This window comes from Chrysochloris asiatica, unplaced genomic scaffold, assembly GCF_000296735.1.
Source record: "Chrysochloris asiatica unplaced genomic scaffold, ChrAsi1.0 scaffold00002, whole genome shotgun sequence".
In the NCBI taxonomy this organism is placed as follows: Eukaryota; Metazoa; Chordata; class Mammalia; order Afrosoricida; family Chrysochloridae; genus Chrysochloris; species Chrysochloris asiatica.
The window spans coordinates 33,112,378-33,131,949 of record NW_006408520.1 but is presented as its reverse complement, the minus strand read 5'-3'; the positions used below and the strand labels follow the sequence as shown (position 1 = coordinate 33,131,949).

Below are 19,572 nucleotides of genomic sequence, written 5' to 3'. Positions count from 1 at the left end.
ACAATTAAAATGAAAAAAATACTTTTATTCATTTCAGACATTAAATTAAATGACCTTCTTTAAAGTATTAATATTCCTCCACACCCCTTTTTTTTGTCCTAATGACAAGAAGTGGTTTCTTTATAGAGAAGTATGCCTGCTGGGCTTCAGTGTTTGATAAACTGAACAAAGCATTCCCTTGTACCACAAATCATCGTGCAATTCTACTAGCTTACTGATTTAAAACACTCTATAGTGCTTCTTTTTAAAGTTAATATTTTAAATATAGTTTTTCAGTGTTTCTTTCAAAATTGACATCATACAGTACACACTACTGAATAACTTGCATTTTATTTCAACAATATAATATTTACTCCATACTCCAACATCCTAAGAAAAGGATTAAATGCAAGTAGTTTATCTACAAAGTATAGAAGCACTAGCAAGGAAGTGAGGAAACACAGGGAAAGGAATGTAGCCAGTCAAACGTAAATTATCAAGCCTGCTACCACTACGGGCCACTGGAGCTTAACCTCAGGAGGAAACTCAGGGAAACAACATAGAATACTTGCCTCAGAATTATCCTATTCAAGGGATAAGGTGGCTGGGGTAGTCATATACAGGCTCCTAGGAGTAAACCATTAGTTGAGGGGTACTCCTGAGACGTCTGAAAAAGTCCTCAGGCAGAGATGTAGGTACCTGAGGTTGGAAGTAAGTTTCTCCTATGTAAGCAGCAAAACCTAAGCAACATAGGTAATGCACAAAAAGCATACTGCTACAATCTACCTTTTTAAATAGTCTACATCACTTGAAATTCTGTAACTTAAAATTAAATAGAACTGCTTTCTGTTCAACATTTAATACTTGCAACTAAAGCATGCCTTATGCTCTGAGTGCTGGGTAGTGTATTTGGGACTAAATATGAAAAAAAAAAAGGAAGCACAAAAGAAACTCAATGGCAATTAAGGAAAAATAAAACCATTAGGTTGAACCATGTTTTGCCAATCAAAAATGGCTGAATATGACAATTTTATATGATCCAACTTAATATACATCAAACTTCAATTATCTCCTTTCCATACAATTATAGTAGGTATTTGCAAGGTCTTTATTTTTATCTCATTTCTTTTTCTCATCTTCCTTTTCTTTGACCATGAGGAAACCTGGACAGAGGCTAAGCAAAGTAATGCAAATACAACGTTCTCAGCTATGGCCTGGCCAAGTACAAATAAATGAATGAAGCAAAATACAATTTAAAAACAGTACATGTGTCTTCTATTCCTCATAATTCCATTCTTTCAACTAAAAGAAAAGTATTTCTTCAAAGGATCAGCACACCAAAGCAGTTGATTATAAAACAAAGTTTGTGATAGGAATAATTACATCACCAACTATATAATGTTTATAAAACTTTTTATGTTTTCTTTATATTTGTAAAAATAAACTTATTTTTTAAGGAAAAGGACATTGAGACAACAGACATCTTAAATGCATTATTTAGCTGAAGCTACTGCTAAAGAATTCAAAATTGGAAGGAAAAATAAAGGCAGGTATATGACCATCTTTACCTGCAAGGGGAGATCTTAACACGGGACTGTCCTCCATCATCATACCTTCTTGTGTCTTGTGTCCAAGCCTTTGCTTATACTGCTGCCCAAATTCCGAGGAAAGTATGGAGGTTACAGGATTGATTTCATCTGACTGTGTGGCCAGAACATCATCTGTGTATTCGGAGGAGTACAGCAAGTCTTCAGCGAGCTGCTCTGCTTTGGTCACATCACTTCCAGCCAATACTCTCAAACTGAGAGCAGGAAGTTTCAAAACAGCAGGGTTTGTCTCTCCAAAACTAGGGGTGAGATCATCATCCTCAGGAATGGGGTTGTACCATATTTCTCCTTCATCATCTGCATCATTCTCTTCATTACAGTCTACAGAAGAGTTTCTGGATAATGAAGAGTTTGTAGCATTGCACACCACATATGTGCAATATTCTTCAGATGATCTGAGAAATGTTTGTGATCGCTGATGGTTGGGCAGAGACACAGATAAAGTGGGCAAATGGGTTGTATCTTGATATTTTTTATTTCCTTCCTCCAGACTAAGAGATCTCAGAGTACTTTGATACAGCCAATTACGTTTCTTTGAAACAGTGATGCTGTTTTGTGGCTTATGACCTCTGAGTTCAATATTATCCTTCAAATCTTCAAGTTCTCCTCTCTTCACGGAAGACTCATATACATTTTCAAATAAATCTATCAGAGAAGAAAAACAGGTAGAATATAATGCCTGGTATACCAGAAAAATGGATCACTTCAGACTAGCTATAAAAGTATTTCTTTAAAAAAGAAAAGTAGTAGTAATCACATTCAGAGACTAAAATTGAACCAGAGATATTTTGGATTTCATTCATCTAAATATTATTCATGATTTTCAGAAATCAAACTATTAGCATATATAATAAGAATTCTAAGAAAAAGTATACAAACTCTGAAACTGCTTTTATAAAAGCCATAGTGCTAGCCAAGGAGCCCTGGTGGCGCAGTGGTTAAGCTCTCAGTTGCTAAACAAAAGGGTGATGGTTCAAATCCACCACTGGGAGAAAGTTGTGGTGGCCTGCTTCCATCATGTCTAAAACGTTGGAAACCACATGGAGAAGTTCTACTCTGTTCTATACGGCTGCTACGATGAGGAATTGATACGACAGCAATGATTTGGTTTTCTTGTTTACACTGCTAATAAAGCCTTACCCTAAGCAAAATATACTTTATTAAAAGCTTACTTACTTAAAGTGCTTTGTAAGTAAGCATGCCTTTAATTAATGCTTGAATAATTTTCAACTCACTATTACAAGAAGCAATAAGCCATTAGAAAACACAAGTAATATTCCAACTTCTTCACACAAAGATTAACTTGAATAACCTTTTGAAAAAGTAGGTTTTACTGATTACAAACAGTCCCTGGGTTAGGAACAAGCTCTATTCCTCAGTGTGTCTTTAAGTAAAATTTGTAATTAAGACAAGTACTACAGTGCTTACTTGTGCATGAAAGGCTTGAAGCCTTCTTAATGATGTAAAAGCTGCATGTGCATCAAGTGAAGGTGATTGCGAGGAAGACTTTGCTGTGAATCACATTCAACAGTTTAAAGGAGCTCTGGTAGCGCAGTGGTTACGAGTCGGGCTGCCAATCTCAAGGTCAGCAGTTCGAAACTACCAGCGATTCCACGGGAGAAAGATAAGGCTTTATGCTCCCGTAAAGATTTACAGCCTCAGAAACCCTGTGGAGGGTCACTATGAGTCAGAACCAACTCCACAGTACTTAACAACAACAACAGTTTCAAAGTGAGGGTGAATTTACAAAACATTAAAGGGCAAGTAGGAGTTGTGCTGAAGTCCTGGTGTGGTACAGCAATATAAGCACTGGCCTGCTAACCACGGGTCAGCAGTTCAAACCCACCAGCCCCCTCTTCAGAAACCCTATACAAGGATGTTATGAGTTGGAACTGACTTGATGGCACTTACCAACAGCATTGAGTTGTGCTTGAGTTGTGCTTGGAGACCTGTGGTGCTACAGGATAAGCAATGGACTGTGAACAAGGTCTGTGGTTCAAACCCACCAGGTGCTCCATGGAAACACTATATAGGGTTGCTAGGAGTCAGAACCGACTTGACAGCATTTAACATCAATAACAACAACAGGAGTTGCACTTAAGTCAGAGGAATTTCATAAACCAGGGACTTTCTGTACTAAAATTTCAACATAACATTTATTTTCTAACTATATAGTACTATAACATCTTATACAATGTTTAAGTTCTAAATACCAAGGGCAAAACTCAAAGAGCTAATGTTACCCTTGAAAATTCCCTGGCCCCCTTCTGGAACCCAGTATACTGTCTCACAGTAAGCATACAGCTAGGCTTTCTTCCAGGAGAATGGGAATCAACTCGATGCCAAAGGGTAACAGGTATCTTCATTTAGTCCCCACATCAATCCTATGAGACAGGCACAATTATCTTCATGCGCATAGAAGAATATTGGTAATATGTTTGAGGCCTAGGATTCAAACTTACACCTGTCCAATCCTAAATTCCTGGAGTGTGGTGGCTCCATAGGATAAGCACTGGACTGTGATCCACAAGATCAGCACTTTAAGTCTATCAGTCACTCGACTGGAGAAAGATGAGACTTTCTGCTTCTGCAAAGATTTACAGCCTTGGAAAGCCTGAACAGGGTCACTATGATTTGGAACCACTCAATAGCACTGAACAACAACCCTAAAATCCATACTGTTAGCCCTCTCCCCCAATCCATGTTAGCCACTAACAGTAGGACAAGAGGTCTACCTGAACATGGAGGTAATATCAACCCAGCTTACCTTTTAGGGTGGCTATCTGTAAAAATGATATAATGTTCAAAAATCTATGAAAACAATAAAGTACTATTCAGTAAAGTCAAGTCAGGAAGATCACTTAGCTAATGAATGGAAAAGCCAACATTCAAAATAAATTTAGGATTACAAAGTTTGTAGTAGTACACTTGGGCCACCACTACTGCCCTCCTCCACCCTCCCAGTATTTAATATAGAAATATAAAACAAATATTCAACAAATAATTTGAATTGAATTACTTTAATTTGATTAAGGAAAACCTGAAGAATCAAGAGTCTGTTTTGGGGCTTGTCTCCTTTAAACTTAAAATTAAGAACTGAAAATGAACATACTCAGGAATCACTGGGGCTTACAGGGTTTTAATAACCTCATCTTTCATCCAGTGCCCTATTTTACATTTGTGCCAAAAGCATATGTCATTTAATAGTAGTATTTCAGCCTTTCACTAAGTATTATGCAAATTTTGATATAATTTTAAGTTTGAAGGAAAATTATAAAAATACTCATGATGGCTATGAGCCACATCTTAATTTATCTTTTTCTCAGAAAGCTCTCACAACATTCAAAATCTTATATAAGTAAGCATATTGTTTTGAGTCCAAACTCCTTTTACATATACTATAAATGATTTCTTAACCATGCTACCACTTGTATTTTATTCCAAGGAATTGCAATGCGGAAAATAGAGCTACTACTAGTATCCCATATGTAATCAAGCTGATACTTCTATCGATACAAGCATTTGATGGAAATATGATATTAAAATAATATACTTGTGAAACCCACATCAACTATTTTAATAGAATTATATACTACAGAAACTTGAAATGTATATAGTCTGAATGTTATTGCCAAATGTCTCAAAATACATGATGAAGTTTACATTCAGCTATGAACAGCTATATTATAATTTCTGGTAAAAGTCAAATTTACTTAGTTATTAAAATTAAATATAAGCAACACATTATCAAGGCCAGTAAATTTTACTTAAATGCTCATTTATGAATCATTTTAAATATTTAGTTTTTATCTAAGTTAACTAAATAGAATGTAAGTTATAAAGAAATGAAAAGTTAATTGCAATTCTCTCCCCTTTTATGCTAAAATTAACACTTAAACCTATTAGCAAAGTTTTATAAGCTTACTGTTAGACTCGAATGACATATATATATATATATATATACACACACATATATAAATATATATGGAGCTCTGGTAGTGTAGTGGTTATGAAACTGGATGCAAACCGCAAAGTCAGCAGTTCAAAACTACTAGCTGTTCCGTGGGAGAAAGATGAGGCTTTCTACTCCTGTAAAGATTTATAGCCTTGGAAACCCTGTACAGGGGCTATGAGTCGGAACCAACTCCACGGCACATGTAACCACCACCATATGTATATGTATGTAGAGAGAGAGAGAGAGAGAGAGAGAGAGAGAGAGGGGGAGAGAGAGCGCTCTGGTAGCGTAGTAATTACGAGTCAGCCTGCTCATCTCACAACAGTTTTAAACTACCATTCCATGGGAGAAAGATGAGGCTTTCTGCTCCTATAAAGAGTTACATCTTGAAAATCCTATACAAAATCACTATGAGTTGGAACTGACTCGAAAGCACTTAACAACTACAACTACAGATAGATAGACAGACAGACAGACAGGCAGGCAGATACATACATACATACATACATACATACATACATTCATACATACTAAAGGCACAAATGAAAATATAAAAAATATTCAATGTTACAAGGCAAAAAAAGTCCTTATTTTCTTATAATTATGAATGTTATGGTATAATTTTCAAATTATAATTTAAGTCATTTGTATTTAAAAATCTGTAAGAGAATGTAGTGGTGGCAATTAAAATTTTTTTACTCCAAAAAATATTCCACACAGCAGGGTAGAATAAGCAATAGTTTTATTCTACAAGCAAGAGTTTTCCCAACTATTATTTCATAATAAACACAGTGCCCCAGAAAATATTCTCAGATAACTATCTATCTCAACCCTCCCTGAAAATGTAGTTTATCTATGACAACTTGTCATTGTAGTTTCTACTTTACAAACCATTGCTTTTGCTTACTTCTCCTACCAATAAAAAAAAAAAAAAACTAAGTAAAAACATTCATACGAGCACTGCATTAGATATCTGTATATACATAAGCAGACCCTGCTTACAGAGTCAAACCAGGTAGCTCAGGTGAAATGACCAGGATAAACTTAAGCTTTAGGTGTACACTTGTAAATGTGAGACGTGTGTGTGTGTGTGTGTGTGTGTGTGCGTGCGTGCGTGTGTGTGTGTGTGTGTGTGCAAATGAATCAAAAAGGAGAGGAGAAAAGGAAAGAAGCCGTTTTCCTGTCTTTTGTTTTTTCTTTTTTCTGTCTCTTATGAAAAATAAACACACTTAAGAAAGAAAGTTGTATGCCAGTTTGGGGGACAGGAAAAAAGAGAAAAAACATTCTGACTGCATTCTGTTCTACAAAAGTAATGTGGAAGAGCAAGGGAAAGAGGTACAAAAGATGAACAGAATGATTAAGCTCACCTCAAGAGGTTTCCTCTAATTCAATTTCCAATGCTCCTCAAGGCAGTACTCATAGGCTTCTTCTAAACATTTCCCTCTTTATCCAGAATCCTAATGATCTGGGGCAGGCAATCTCACAAAACTTGCTCACCTTTCTCTTGATAATAACAGGTAACTAATTGCCAGACATGGTACTAAATGCTTTAAGTGGATTATCTTTACTCATCCTCACAGCAACATTAGGAGATAGATACTATCATTATCTCCACTTTACAAATGAGGACGAGGAGGACTGAGTAACTTGTCCAAAGTCACAGCCTGGTAAGTGGTAGAGCCTGATCAGAAACACAGACAATCTGTTATATATTCTGTTAACCACTATCCTATATGGCCTCCTCTCTTGCAGATTCCAAATTCTCACAATAATTTACTAGTGCAAGGTGGGACCAAATATGGAAGAAATTACCCAAATTCATCATTCATAAATGTTGTTAAGTGCCACTGAGTCAGTTCCAACTCATAAAGACCCTGTATAGGGTTTCTAAGGAGCGACTGGTGAGTTAGAACCGCCGAACTTATGGTTCAAACCGATGTTGCAGTCCAGTGCAAGTCTACCAGGACAACCACTTTGCCACTCAAATTGTTGTTGTTGTTAAGTGCCATTAAGTAGGTTTCGACCCATAGCAATCGTGAACTTGGTAAGGATAAATTCATATTAAAACTGAAAGAGACCCACATGACCTGGACAGGATGACTGGATGATCGGAGCTCAACCAGGAGAGGAAAGAAGAGGGGAAAAAGAAGAAGAAGAAAAAAAAAAGAGTGAGCTGATACAGTCTGATGAACTTGACCTATACCTATGGAGCAGTGACTCAAAAGAGGGAACAAATCCTCACAGCAAAAAACATTCACACACACCTCCACACACAGAGTGGACGGAGAAGGGCAGCTTGGACATTGGATACTCAAATGGGGAGGGGGGGACTACAAAGGCAAGAAGTGATTGGCTTACAAGCTTTCAAGAGGGAACCTGGTGCTAGGGAGCATGACAGAAGGCAGAACCTCCAGTAGGTACTATTCAATCTGTCTGGGCGGAGCTGATGAAAGGAGATACTGATGGGTAACTCGTGATACTCTAGTGAATAATGTTTATCAGGACGGATTATGAGGGTTGGAAATGCAAGGGTGGAAAGTTTTGTAACAAGGAAGGGAGTGATTAATTCTCCAAGACAGGAGCGGAGGCCTCTGGGACCATCAATGGAGAAGAGCCAAGAGCGGGACCCTGCCCAGAGAAACAGATGCCTGAGATGGAGACAGTGATGATGATGTGGGGTGATGAAGCGACTGGGGACTTTGGACCCAGAGAGGGAAAGGGACTGTGGGCCGAAAACTGGGGGGAGGAGGGGGAAGTGTAGGGGGCGGGTTTCTGGGATATACCCTTTGGGTGGTTGATGATGCATGGAGGGGATTGGAACCATGGCAGTGAGATGATATAGGATAGAATGAATGTAAAACTAAAGTTCTCCCATGTAAACTATCATATAATCCACAATAAAACATTTAAAAAAACTGAAAGAGAAAGAAATCAAGTACTTAGCTTTAATGAGGACTACTCAAGGTCAGCAGTTCGAAACTACCAGTGGTTCCGTTGGAGAAAGATGAGGTGTTCTGCTCCCATAAAGATTTACAGCCTCGGAAACCCTGTGCAGGTTCACTATGAATCGGAACCAACTCCACGGTACTTAACAACAACAACTTTAAGTATCAAGTATCAGAATATGGCAAAATACTTTTCCAAGCTTTAACAAATGTATTAACATAGATGAGTAGGACACGAGCTCTCTAGAACTTCACTACTCCAATCTACAATATGAGTTTATGAAAATGCAGAATCCCACACATGAACTTGCAATTTAATATGATGTCCTGGGAATTTGAATGCACCTTAATTTTAAATAGCACTGCTCTAGAACTGTGAACCACACTTTGAGTGGCAAAGGTCTAGAAAGTGGTCTTCATAGTTCTCAAACCACAAATGTCACATGTCTCTTGAGAACCAGTTATCTAGAAATGTAGGGCATTCAAATCAACTCTATACTTCTCATATTCTCTATTGAATTTGTAGTTTTCAAAAGTATTTCAATCACAAACAATGCCAAGGTTATCCCTCACACGACTCTGTCCCCCCAAAAAAGCAACTGCGCTTGCCTCTAGGGCCACAATGGCAGAATTTCTCAGAGGGAGATTTAAAATTAGAATATAATCAAGAATTACATTCCTATTATGAATTAAATGCCACTTAAAGAAGGCCAATGTATAAAATAATTTGCTGAACAACATAAATAACTGGGAAAATAGTAGAAGTAGATGGGAATCTGTACTTCCAGTAAGTGTTAAATTAATTTTAAGATATAACATGCAAAAATCATACCAATGAGTTAATACTACTTTAAAGAATTGTCTAAAGATTTTAGACAAAATATTAACACATTACAAGCTCTCAGTTTTTTCTTTCAGAAGTCATGTAGCAGGTCAAAGTAGGATAACTTTAAAAGCAATAAAAAGACAAGAGTTCAACCAAGGGCCTTTGAATATACTTGGGTAGTGCTGTTCTTTTAAGGGCTGTTCAGTCAATTCCCACCCATAGTGACCCTGTATAGGGTTTCCAAGGAACAGCTGGTGAGCTTGAACCACCGATCTTGCAGTTCAAACAACTTTGTAGTCTGATGCATTAGCCCACAGCACCATACTAGGACTCCATACTTGGGTAGTATATGCTAATTAAAATTTATTTATAAAGACTTGTAATGAACTATAGTTGGCAAATAGGTACAGATTCCTTCAAAAATTCAAGGCTTGCAGAAACTTGACAATATTTACTATGTGTAATGACTTTTAGTTTTCTTAAATAAGCATCTCAATTAGGAACAAATTAGCTAATCTGTGAATACTAAACACCTAACTGCATTATGGTACAGTACTAGCAAACGTTTTAGTGGTTTTCAGTAGGAGTCAGAAATCAGCCCAGAAAATCATGCGGCTTCCCTTTGTCAATTGTTCACAAACTATTTTCAATACACCTAAGGAGATTAAGTGTATGTACACTATCACACAGTTAATCCTATTGTTTCAATTTAGTCTCTTTTAAAATTAGTACTTTCAGTTATTTTCCCAGTGAAAAAATCAACTTACAGGAGTTATATTTATGATTATTTTTTAAATCCTTGAATGTTTACATCAGAATTGAAAGCATTCAAAGCCATCAAATGGTACAGAGGTAAAGAAAAATATCTGACTAATGTTCTACACAGACTTAGTATTGGCTGAAGTTCATTTTTGTTGTTGTTGTAAAGTACTGTCAAGTCTGGTGATCTGCTCCTGTCAAGTTTATAGACTAGAAAACCCTATGAGGCAGTTCTACTCTGTCACATGGGGTTGCTATGAGTCTGAATCAACTAGATGGTACCTAACCACATTCTTTTATTCTTTTATGACACGAAAAATACTTAAACGTAAGGGGTATGTTTGGCAGGTATATATTGGGGATTGATAGTTTCAGAAAACTTTTCAAGTTTGCATGAACTGTAATTTTTTTCTTTTATACATACAGAATAACCATTTGATTCATCCTCACTGTGTCCTTAAAAGTTTTGTGAACTTTGTTTCCCCCAGTTTTTTGTTTATTGGTTAAATAAAGTTAATGTTTATAAATCCAATCCTGTAAGATTTGTAAAATGCTACTCTGAACATGTTTCTACAGCTTAAAATTTAATGTTTTTAAAATTACTACTGTAAGTCTTCAAATTCACTAAAAATTTTTATGTTTAAACATGCAATTCAAAAACTATTTTGTATTAGGCTAACTTTGATGGTACTATATACCTCTTTCAAAAAAATCTTTTGCTATTTACAACATGGTGGTGGTGTTATGGAGTCTATTCTGACTCACAGTGACCCCTGTTGTAGGGTTCCAAGGCTGTAAATCTTTATGGAAGCAGAAAGCCCCATCTTTCTCCCACGAAGCCAATGAAGATTTGAACTGCTGACTTTGTGATTAGCAGCTCAACCTATAACCCACTATGCCACCAGGAATATTTATTTACAACATAGTTAAGAGATTTCTAGAAATGATCAACTCAGTATTCAGTGAAAATTTTAAATCATGCACATAAAAATTCTATTATAAGAACAGATATACTTTTTAGAACATTAGCTTCTAACGTAAACAAGATTTCTTTTAATTTACAAATAACTTCAAAAGTCTGCATTTTTTTTATAATACATTGGATTTTCGTTATGGCAATTCACTTTTTTTTTTTTTTTTAAATGCAGTTTGGGAGGAAACCCTTGAGTTTGCACAATACAGAAAAAAAGTTACTCAATTCATTGGTTTTCTGTTTTTTTTCCACCGGGAGGGTGGGATGGGTGGAGGAAAGGCATATATATGCCTTTTTTTAAAAGCTTATATGTATGGTTTGGCTAAGTGTGTGCCTGTGTGTGTGTTAGGTCTGGCAGAGAGGGAAGGAAAGAAGGTATAACGAGTAAACTGACAGTTTATGAAGCTGGAGTCTACCTTGGATCAAATTCAAATTCACAAATCCAACAAAAGTCTACAGATTTGCCTAGAGCCGCAAAGAATCAAAACCAAAGCAGCACAGCCCATCTCTAAACCTACAAAAGTGTGGCGAGCTTACCCTTTCTAGTTAAGAAAAGGTTAACTGTTGGGCTGAGGCGCAGGTATCCTGGTTCTTACATTTGAAAACTAACACAAAAACCCGACGCCGTCCAGTAGATTCAGACTTATAAGGAGCCTACAGGACTTTCCCACAGGGTTTCCAGCGCTGTAATCTTTTGACTGACGCGGAGCGCCTAGTGGACTCAAACCTACCTTTCTGTTAGCAGCCGAGCGCTACATCACTGCGCCACCAGCCCCCCCCAAACACACAAATTCCTCATGCTACTGTTTTTTTTAAAAAGGGGCTCGAATGACGGCATCATACTAAATAACCTCGAAATTGCTTTTCTCTGCCACTTACATGACTCTGGCCAGCTCACGCACCTGTCTGCATAAACCTTCCTATCGTGCCTTCTGAAGGCAGAAGCCTGGTTGGTAAGGAAACACCCAGCTCTCGGGGACAGCACTGCGATCGCAAGTACTCTACCTGTCAGCGTAATTCTCTGGTCTGGAGGCACCGATAGGGCTGGGCTTGGCTGCACTTTTACTGCGCCCAACTTTGGGGAGGCTGCCTGCGCTCCGCTGACTTTGGAGGGTGTCCCACGGGCGCGACCTTTCATTCCCAGGGACAGCAGGCGTCCTTTGTACATCCACTTCTGCAGCTTTTTGACTGTCACCGCGGGCGGCTTGGGGAAAGGGGGCCCCTCCTGGCCGTCTCCGCGCCCGGAGGACCCCGAAGGATCCTTGAAAGGGCTCCCCAAGGAGCGGCCGGGGTCCCGGGACTGGGGGAGCAGGAGGTCGGCCGGGGCCGCGGCGGTGGAGCTGCCTCGGTTCCAGCCGTCCATCCCGTCTCCACGTGGCGGGGGAGCGTCCAGGTGCCCGCGTGTGTCGCACCTGAGCCAGCTGTCGCTCGGCCACCGCAGGAAGGGAGGCGGTTTGACACCCGCCGGCAGGCTCTCGAGGCTTCTGCTGCGAAACAGCCGCATCCGAGGAGTCCGCAGGCGGCCTCCCCTTGACTCCCTCGGAGGCGACCGGGGCGGGGACACCTGCTGCGGAGGGCGGCCACCGCCTCCCCGCTCCCAGTCTCGGCGGGGGGAAGGCGGCTGGCCCACAGCCCAGACTCCCGCAGGGCAGCAGTGATCACCGGCCAAGCCCCCGCCGCGCCGCCGCGCGCCCGAGTCAGGGGGCAGGTCGTGCATGGCCTGGATCAGCAGATAATAGGCCTCTCGCAACTGGGTCCGCAGCCTGCCCGTCTCCAGACGGCCGCCCTCCGCCCCCGGGGAGGAGCCCGCCGCCGGGGAAGGCGGGGGCCGCCACTCCGCCTCCGCCCCCTCAGCCCCGGACGCGGGCTGGGAGCCGCCGGGCAGGTTTTCGTAGTAGTCGGCGACGTCCTCGTCGTCGTCCTCCTCCTCCTCTCCACTGCCCTCAGAGCCCCGCGGGGTGTGCTGAAAGGAGGCACTGGGGAGCCCGCGGCCCGGGGAGACAGCCTCCTCCTCGCCGCACGGCCGAGGCCCCAGCGCCCCCGACCGCTCCGGACGCCCTCTCGGAGCCCGCGCCTGGAACCCCCACAGCTGAGGAGACGGCGGGAATAGCTCCAGGCTCTGCCCATCTCCTTCGGCGTGCTCATGTGCAGAGGCGGCCGTAGCATTCCCGGCGTCTCCCGATGTGGCCGCTACGGTCGCTGCAGCGGCCGCCCGGAGCCCGAGCCCCCCGGTGCCGCGGGGACCCCGCCTCCCCCGGAGCCTGGATAACGTCCTCCTCAGAGGGTCAGCCATTCCCTCCGTCTCAGCAACCAGGCTCGCCCCCGCCGCCGGGAGAGGTCGGAGCTCCTTTCCGAAGAACGCTGCGCTCGCGGAGGCGGCAGCGGCGGCTGCTGCTCCCCATGACCGGCGCTGGCCCTCGCGGGCTCCTCACATACTTGGCATAACTCAGCCGCGGGAAGGAGTGGGGGAGGGCGGCGGCGCCGTAGCGCGCATGCCCCAGAGCTTCGGGCCACGACGGGGCGCGCGGGCGGCAGAGCCACGTTCCTGGAATGGGTGCGCTATGCTGGCCGAACGGAGAGCGCGGGAAGAGAGTAGGGTTAGAAGAGAGGTAAAGGCGACCATGGAAGATAGGGCTGAGTTCCGGAGGGTTGCTGTAATTTATGGTAGAAGGGAATGAGCGGCAGGGTGAGTCTGGCGGTGCAAGGTTTTGCTTAGGGAGCTAAGAAAGGGAAAGTGCTCTCCTGGCTGCCACCCCATCGCCTCCACCAGCAGCCCTACTTCGACACTGCTGCCCGAGGCGTGTCTAAGATATGGCAGGTCTGTTTGAGAGAAAACAAAGATTGTTTTAACTAACGAAGTATGAGTACAGGTGTATCTCATTTAGTGTCATGTGTCCTAGGAAAGTTACAAATCACTTTAACTGTACCAGGATCTTACTGAATCTTTTTGTCAAAATCAAGAAAATCACCCACCGGCAGAACTTGGAAAAAGACAGCGATAAAAGTTGTACAATTTGAAGAATGTACTCAATGTCACCGAATTGTGCATGTTGAAATTGTTTATGTTTCACTATGTATATATTCACATACACACAAATTCACCAACGGATGTCTCTTCTTTAAGTTTATTTTTCTGTGTTTTTCCAAGCAATGCATTTTAGCATAAAATTATTACACTAACTAAAATATGTAAACTTTCCTGGTCCTACAAATACAGTAGTCCCACACCACACCTCCTACAACACTACCGTTTTAAAAGCACAGTTTTGAAGTTTTCAGACATTAAAAAAGTTAACATTTCATTTTAATTAAAACTTAAGAATTAGATTGAAACTGAGAAACTAATTGAAAATTCAGACTCTCCCAAACACGAAATCCATGTACCGGTTTTAAGCTAAAGTACTTAATCAGCTGAGACAGGCACAGGCTGAATGAATATGGGAGGAAGAGTGGGATATGTATATATATATCCCACAAATATATGAGTTTGAAATTGGGTATTTGTACATGGGTCACTACAGGGAGGAAGATGGCCAAATGGTGCATGCAGGGGATTGCGATCATTGAGATGAAACTAATTTGTTAAGTATGAAACTGATGATTGTGTCTAAACTTTCATTCAACTGACAATTGAAAAACAAAAGAATCAGTGTTGTCATCGTACTTATTTCAGAGTTACAGTTTTTCAGGATTTATATATTAGAAAGAGTTGTTCATTAACGTGTTCCTAAACCTAGTACACTACCTACACAGATTTGTTGGATAAATAAATGCTTGCATAGTTGAATAAAAGAAAATAACTTTTTTTTCAACTACCTTTCCTGTGTAAACTTCTTTTGCACCAGTCAAAGGCTCCAAACTTAAAAATGTGCTTTGGATTGTTTATACTACCTTTATTAGTGCTTAGTCTCATCGTCCTGGAATAATTTTGCCTTTGTGCCTGTTTGCAGAAATCTTATTCATCCTCTTTTTCTCCTTCATAAAGTCATCTCGTATCTCCCACATGGAAACGATCTTTCATTCTTTCAAAGTCTGTTGTTGCTGTTAAGTGCTATCGAGTCGATTCCAACTCATAGTGACCCAGTATAGGTTTTCTGAGGAGTGACTGTTGAGTTTGAACCACCAGTCTTTGTTTCAAACCAACCCTGCGGTCCTGCATTATTACAGTGCCACACCAGGACTCTCAAATCTGTTGTTGTTGTTGTTGTTAAGTTCCAACCTATAGTGACCCTGTATAGGGTTTCCAAGGAGCGGTTGCTGAGCTTGAACCTAACGACTCAAACTAACATTGCAGTCCAGTGCGTTAACCCACAGTGCCACACCACGACTCCTTTATTCAAACCCATTCATAGTATATAGTTTTTCATTTATTTTGTGCAATTTGCATATATGTCCCATCTCCTTCATAAGAAAAATCATAAACTCATTAGAGGCAGACTATAATTCACCTTTGTATTCTCCACAGAGGCAGCATAGCACTTTAATATTACTGTACCAATTAATAAATGTTGAATTAATATCTATTTTAATTTAGAAGAAAACAATGGCTTTAATTTCCTGTCTCTTACCTAATTCTTCACTGGTACTGGTTATGTGCCGTGGAATGGATTACGATTCATAGCAACCCTATTAGGGTTTCCAAGTCTCTAAATCTTTAAAGCCTCATCTTTCTCTTGTGGAACCCTTGGTAGTTTCGAACTGCTGACCTTGAGGTAACTACTACACTATCAAGCTCCTTTAATTCTCCACTAGAAGATACTCTATTAGTATTGTTTTTAAAGTTAATTTCAGTGATAAATAAGAAACATAGTTTATTATAATCATCTCAATTCTCATCTTAAAGAACTGCTATGAAATATTACACTGTAATTTGCTTACATTTCTATTTGTACGTCTCAAGATTTTTGTTCCATGGACCTTATTGTTGTTAAGTGCCATCCAGTCCATTCCAACTCATAGCAACCCTATATAGGATTTCCTAGGACTATTAAATGAATAGTTGTTGTTAAGTGCCATCAAGTCAGTCCCAACTCAGCGATCTTGTATAAGGTTTCCAAGGAACGGCGGGTGAGTTTGAATGCTGACCTTGTGATTCAAACTGGCCTTGCAGTCCAGCGCTTTAGCCCACAAGCACCACACCAAAAGGCATAAATTTCTGTCCCAGTCAAATATTCCCACAGGAAATGATAGACAGTAAAGCTGCCAATAATGGTGTCTATAAACACAACTTGATTTCTATCTCAAAAATTGCTTCCATTCCAACTCTTGATTGCAAAAATCTTTTTACTCTTTGTAACTAAAATACTTGCTAAGAAAATGGTAAATTGTTGTGTGTGTATGTTTGTAAAAATATAACCTTGAATGTCTACATTGAACTTATTTAATTCAGCTTGTTGAGTTCAAGAATTATAAAGCATTAGCTAATACAGCATCGATGGACTCAAGCATGGCAACAGTAGTGAGGATGGCCCAGGATCAGGCAGTGTTTCGTTCTGCTGTGCATAAGGTCGCTATGGGTTGGTACCGACTCGATGATACCTAAAAACAACAACAATATAAAATACTATGCATTGGTTAGACTACTCAGAACTAAATCTGATGCAGCACAGCACAACTGAATTTAATGCTACTTTTAAGATGAAGATGAAGACATTCTGTCACATAAATTTACAATTTTAACATATTTGGGGTGCCACAGAAATTAATAAGGCTACCATGCTATATGACACTACTTAACCACCTTAAATATCTAAATTTCACTTTTGTGTATTGTAAAATAAAAGGTCTGTAAAAATGTAATTCTAAGACACTGTCCACAGAACTTAAATTTTACATAATTAAAGCAGTGACAAGATATGAGCATAAGCTATACTTTGTAAAATCTTTTTGTGTATTAATAATTTATACTCCATTTCTCCACTTAGCTGAATTTTCTAATATACAGATGGCCATGTAAATTTAGGGGATGGGGATACATTTTCTAGTGTTCATACTTGTTTCTCAGTGAGTTGGAAATCATTTTGATGCCCCATTACTTAACAGCTACGAAATTGTGTTGAAACAATTGTGTTGCCACAAAAGATGAGACAGTTATGGGATGCTAGAGGTCCAGTAAGGCAAGGAGCCAAACTAGGAATGGAGTAGTACAGACTCAATCTGGGAAGAGGGGGGAAAAAGAAATATCAGATTGAGTCACTGGGCTAAGGTTAGCATTAACAGAAATGTCTGTGTGTGTTACGGTTATTTTCTAGTCAATTTAGAGTGTGTTTCTGTCTCACTGGTGCTCAGTCTTCCATTATACTCTTATGGAACCTAAGGCAAGTTTAACTCTGGCATTTGTCCAGTTCCCTCTCCTTAAACTGGCTGACAGTAATCCTCCGGATAGAACTGCCTGGTCTCAAATGTAGTCACTGTTGACTAAGAAGAACTTCATCCTAGAAGTGACTGCACTACCACTACCCTGAGAATCAATGATGCCTTGTTCTCAATACAACAATTTTTACTGTTTTGAATTAACAATCTCTTCCATTTGCATGGTTCCTCCCCTCATCCCTGCCCTCACCGAAGTAATGAAAAGAGGGCTTTTGCTAACTATGTATATGTTTTCTTTTCTTGTCTCTGCTTTTTATTGTTATTATTATTGTATTTTAGGTGAAAGATAACACAGCAAATCAGGTTCCTATTTAGCAATTTCTATAAATATTGTTCAGTAATGTTGGTTATATTTTTCACAGTCTCAGCATTTTCATTTTTTCCATTCTAGTTGCTCTGTTTTCATTAATCTAGCTTTCTGCCCCACCCCCTTGCCCTCTCATCTTTGCTATAACATAAATATTGACTACTCTCATATTGTTGTTGTTAGGGCTATCAAGTCAGTTCCAATCCATAGTGAACCTGCGTAGGATTTCAGAGGAGCAGCTGGTGAACTTGAACCACCAACCTTGCAGTTCAAAACGACTTTGCAGTCCAGTGCATTAACCCACAGCGCCACATAGGTGATTATATAAAGGAACACTGTACTCACAGATGCTATTTTATAAGGTAATCTTTTATTAAGTATGCCTTGGTGACAAAAACAATGCTGGAGATCATATGATAGAATTTTGCAAGACTAACAACTTTTTCATTGCAAATACCATTCAGCAACAACTTAATCAGCAATTTATATATACATGGGAGTCCTGGTGTGTCGCGGCAGGTTAATGCGCTGGACGGCAAAGTCAGTTTGAACCCAAGGTTGGCAGTTCAAGTTCACCAGCTGCTCCTTGGAACCCCTTTAGGGGGTAGCTGTGGGTTGGAACTGACTCAGTGGCACTTTAACAGCAACCATAGTATTTTCAATCACCTGATAGACATGTGAAGCTTGAACACTGAATCAGAAAGAGAGTAGAAGAATCGATGGATTTGAATTATGGTATAGAAGAAGCATATTGAAAGGACCATGGACTTCCAGAACAAACAAATTATGTCTTGAAAGAACTACAGCCAGAATGCTCCTTGGAAGCAAAGATGGTGAGACTTGTCTCTTGTTCTGTGGACATGTTGTGAGGAGGAATCAGTCACTGAAGAAGGACATCATGTTTAATAAAGTAGAGGGTCAACAAAAAAGAGGAAGACCCCCGTAAGGTTGATTGATAGTGGCAGCAACTATGGGCTTCAACATAACAATTGCAAGGATGGCTCAGGACTGGACAGTGTTTCGTTCTGTTGTGCATTGTGTCACTATAAGTCGGCACCTAACAGCAACAACAAATCTGTTATTTGACTGAAATAAACTTAGTTTAAAGGGTATCTCAGGATGATTGCCTTGGGAGATCCCTTAGTCTATACCTGTCCAGTAAACCTGGTCTTTCTTAGACATTTGAGATTTGCTCTGCATTTTTCCCTCATTCTATCTGAGACTATGTCTTATGTCCCTGGTCAGAATGGTTGTTAGAGGTAACTGGGCACCATCTAGTTCTTCTGGTCGCAGGACAAACTTCTTTGAATCTTTGGTTTCCTTGTTTTTCTTTTGCTCCAGATGAGTAGAAACCCATAGTATAATGTTGTTGTTAAGTGCCATCAAGTCGCTTCCAACTCATAACGACCCACCTGGTGAGCTTAAACCACTGACCTTGTGATTCAAACCAACCTTGAAGTCCAGTACATTAGCTTGTAGTGCCATAATAATAAGTTTATTATAAAAAGCCACTTGCAAGCTTTTAAGATCACAGATACTCCTACCCAAACTAAGACATAGAACAATATCTTTATAAATTACACCAATTGATTGAGTTGTCTACCCTGAGACTATGGTCCTAAGCCTTCAAATCTAGTAGACTAACCTTGTCAGTTTGGTTATATCTAGTTATATATGGTTATGTCTAAGAAGTATCCACAATTGTGTTCCCTATGTGCTTTGTTATATATATGAATGTATATCAAGTACATACAAATATGTTGTTGTTGTTGTTGTTATGTGCTGTGGCATTGGTTCCAACTCATACCAACCCTGTACAGGGTTTCCGAGGCTGTAAATCTTTACAGGA

At 40.1% G+C, this 19,572-nt stretch overlaps 1 protein-coding gene across 1 annotated transcript in view; it reads right to left on the bottom strand.

Moving 5' to 3' along the window:
- Positions 1 to 12,761, bottom strand: part of SYDE2 (synapse defective 1, Rho GTPase, homolog 2 (C. elegans)) — a 49,016-nt gene extending 36,255 nt beyond the window's left edge. The window contains exons 1-2 of the mRNA XM_006830996.1: positions 12,050 to 12,761; positions 1,548 to 2,231 (exon numbers count right to left, since the gene is read on the bottom strand). Of these exons, the coding sequence (XP_006831059.1) occupies positions 1,548 to 2,231; positions 12,050 to 12,761 (1,396 nt within the window). The remainder of the gene's footprint in view (positions 1 to 1,547; positions 2,232 to 12,049) is intronic.
- Positions 12,762 to 19,572: the final 6,811 nt, after the last annotated feature.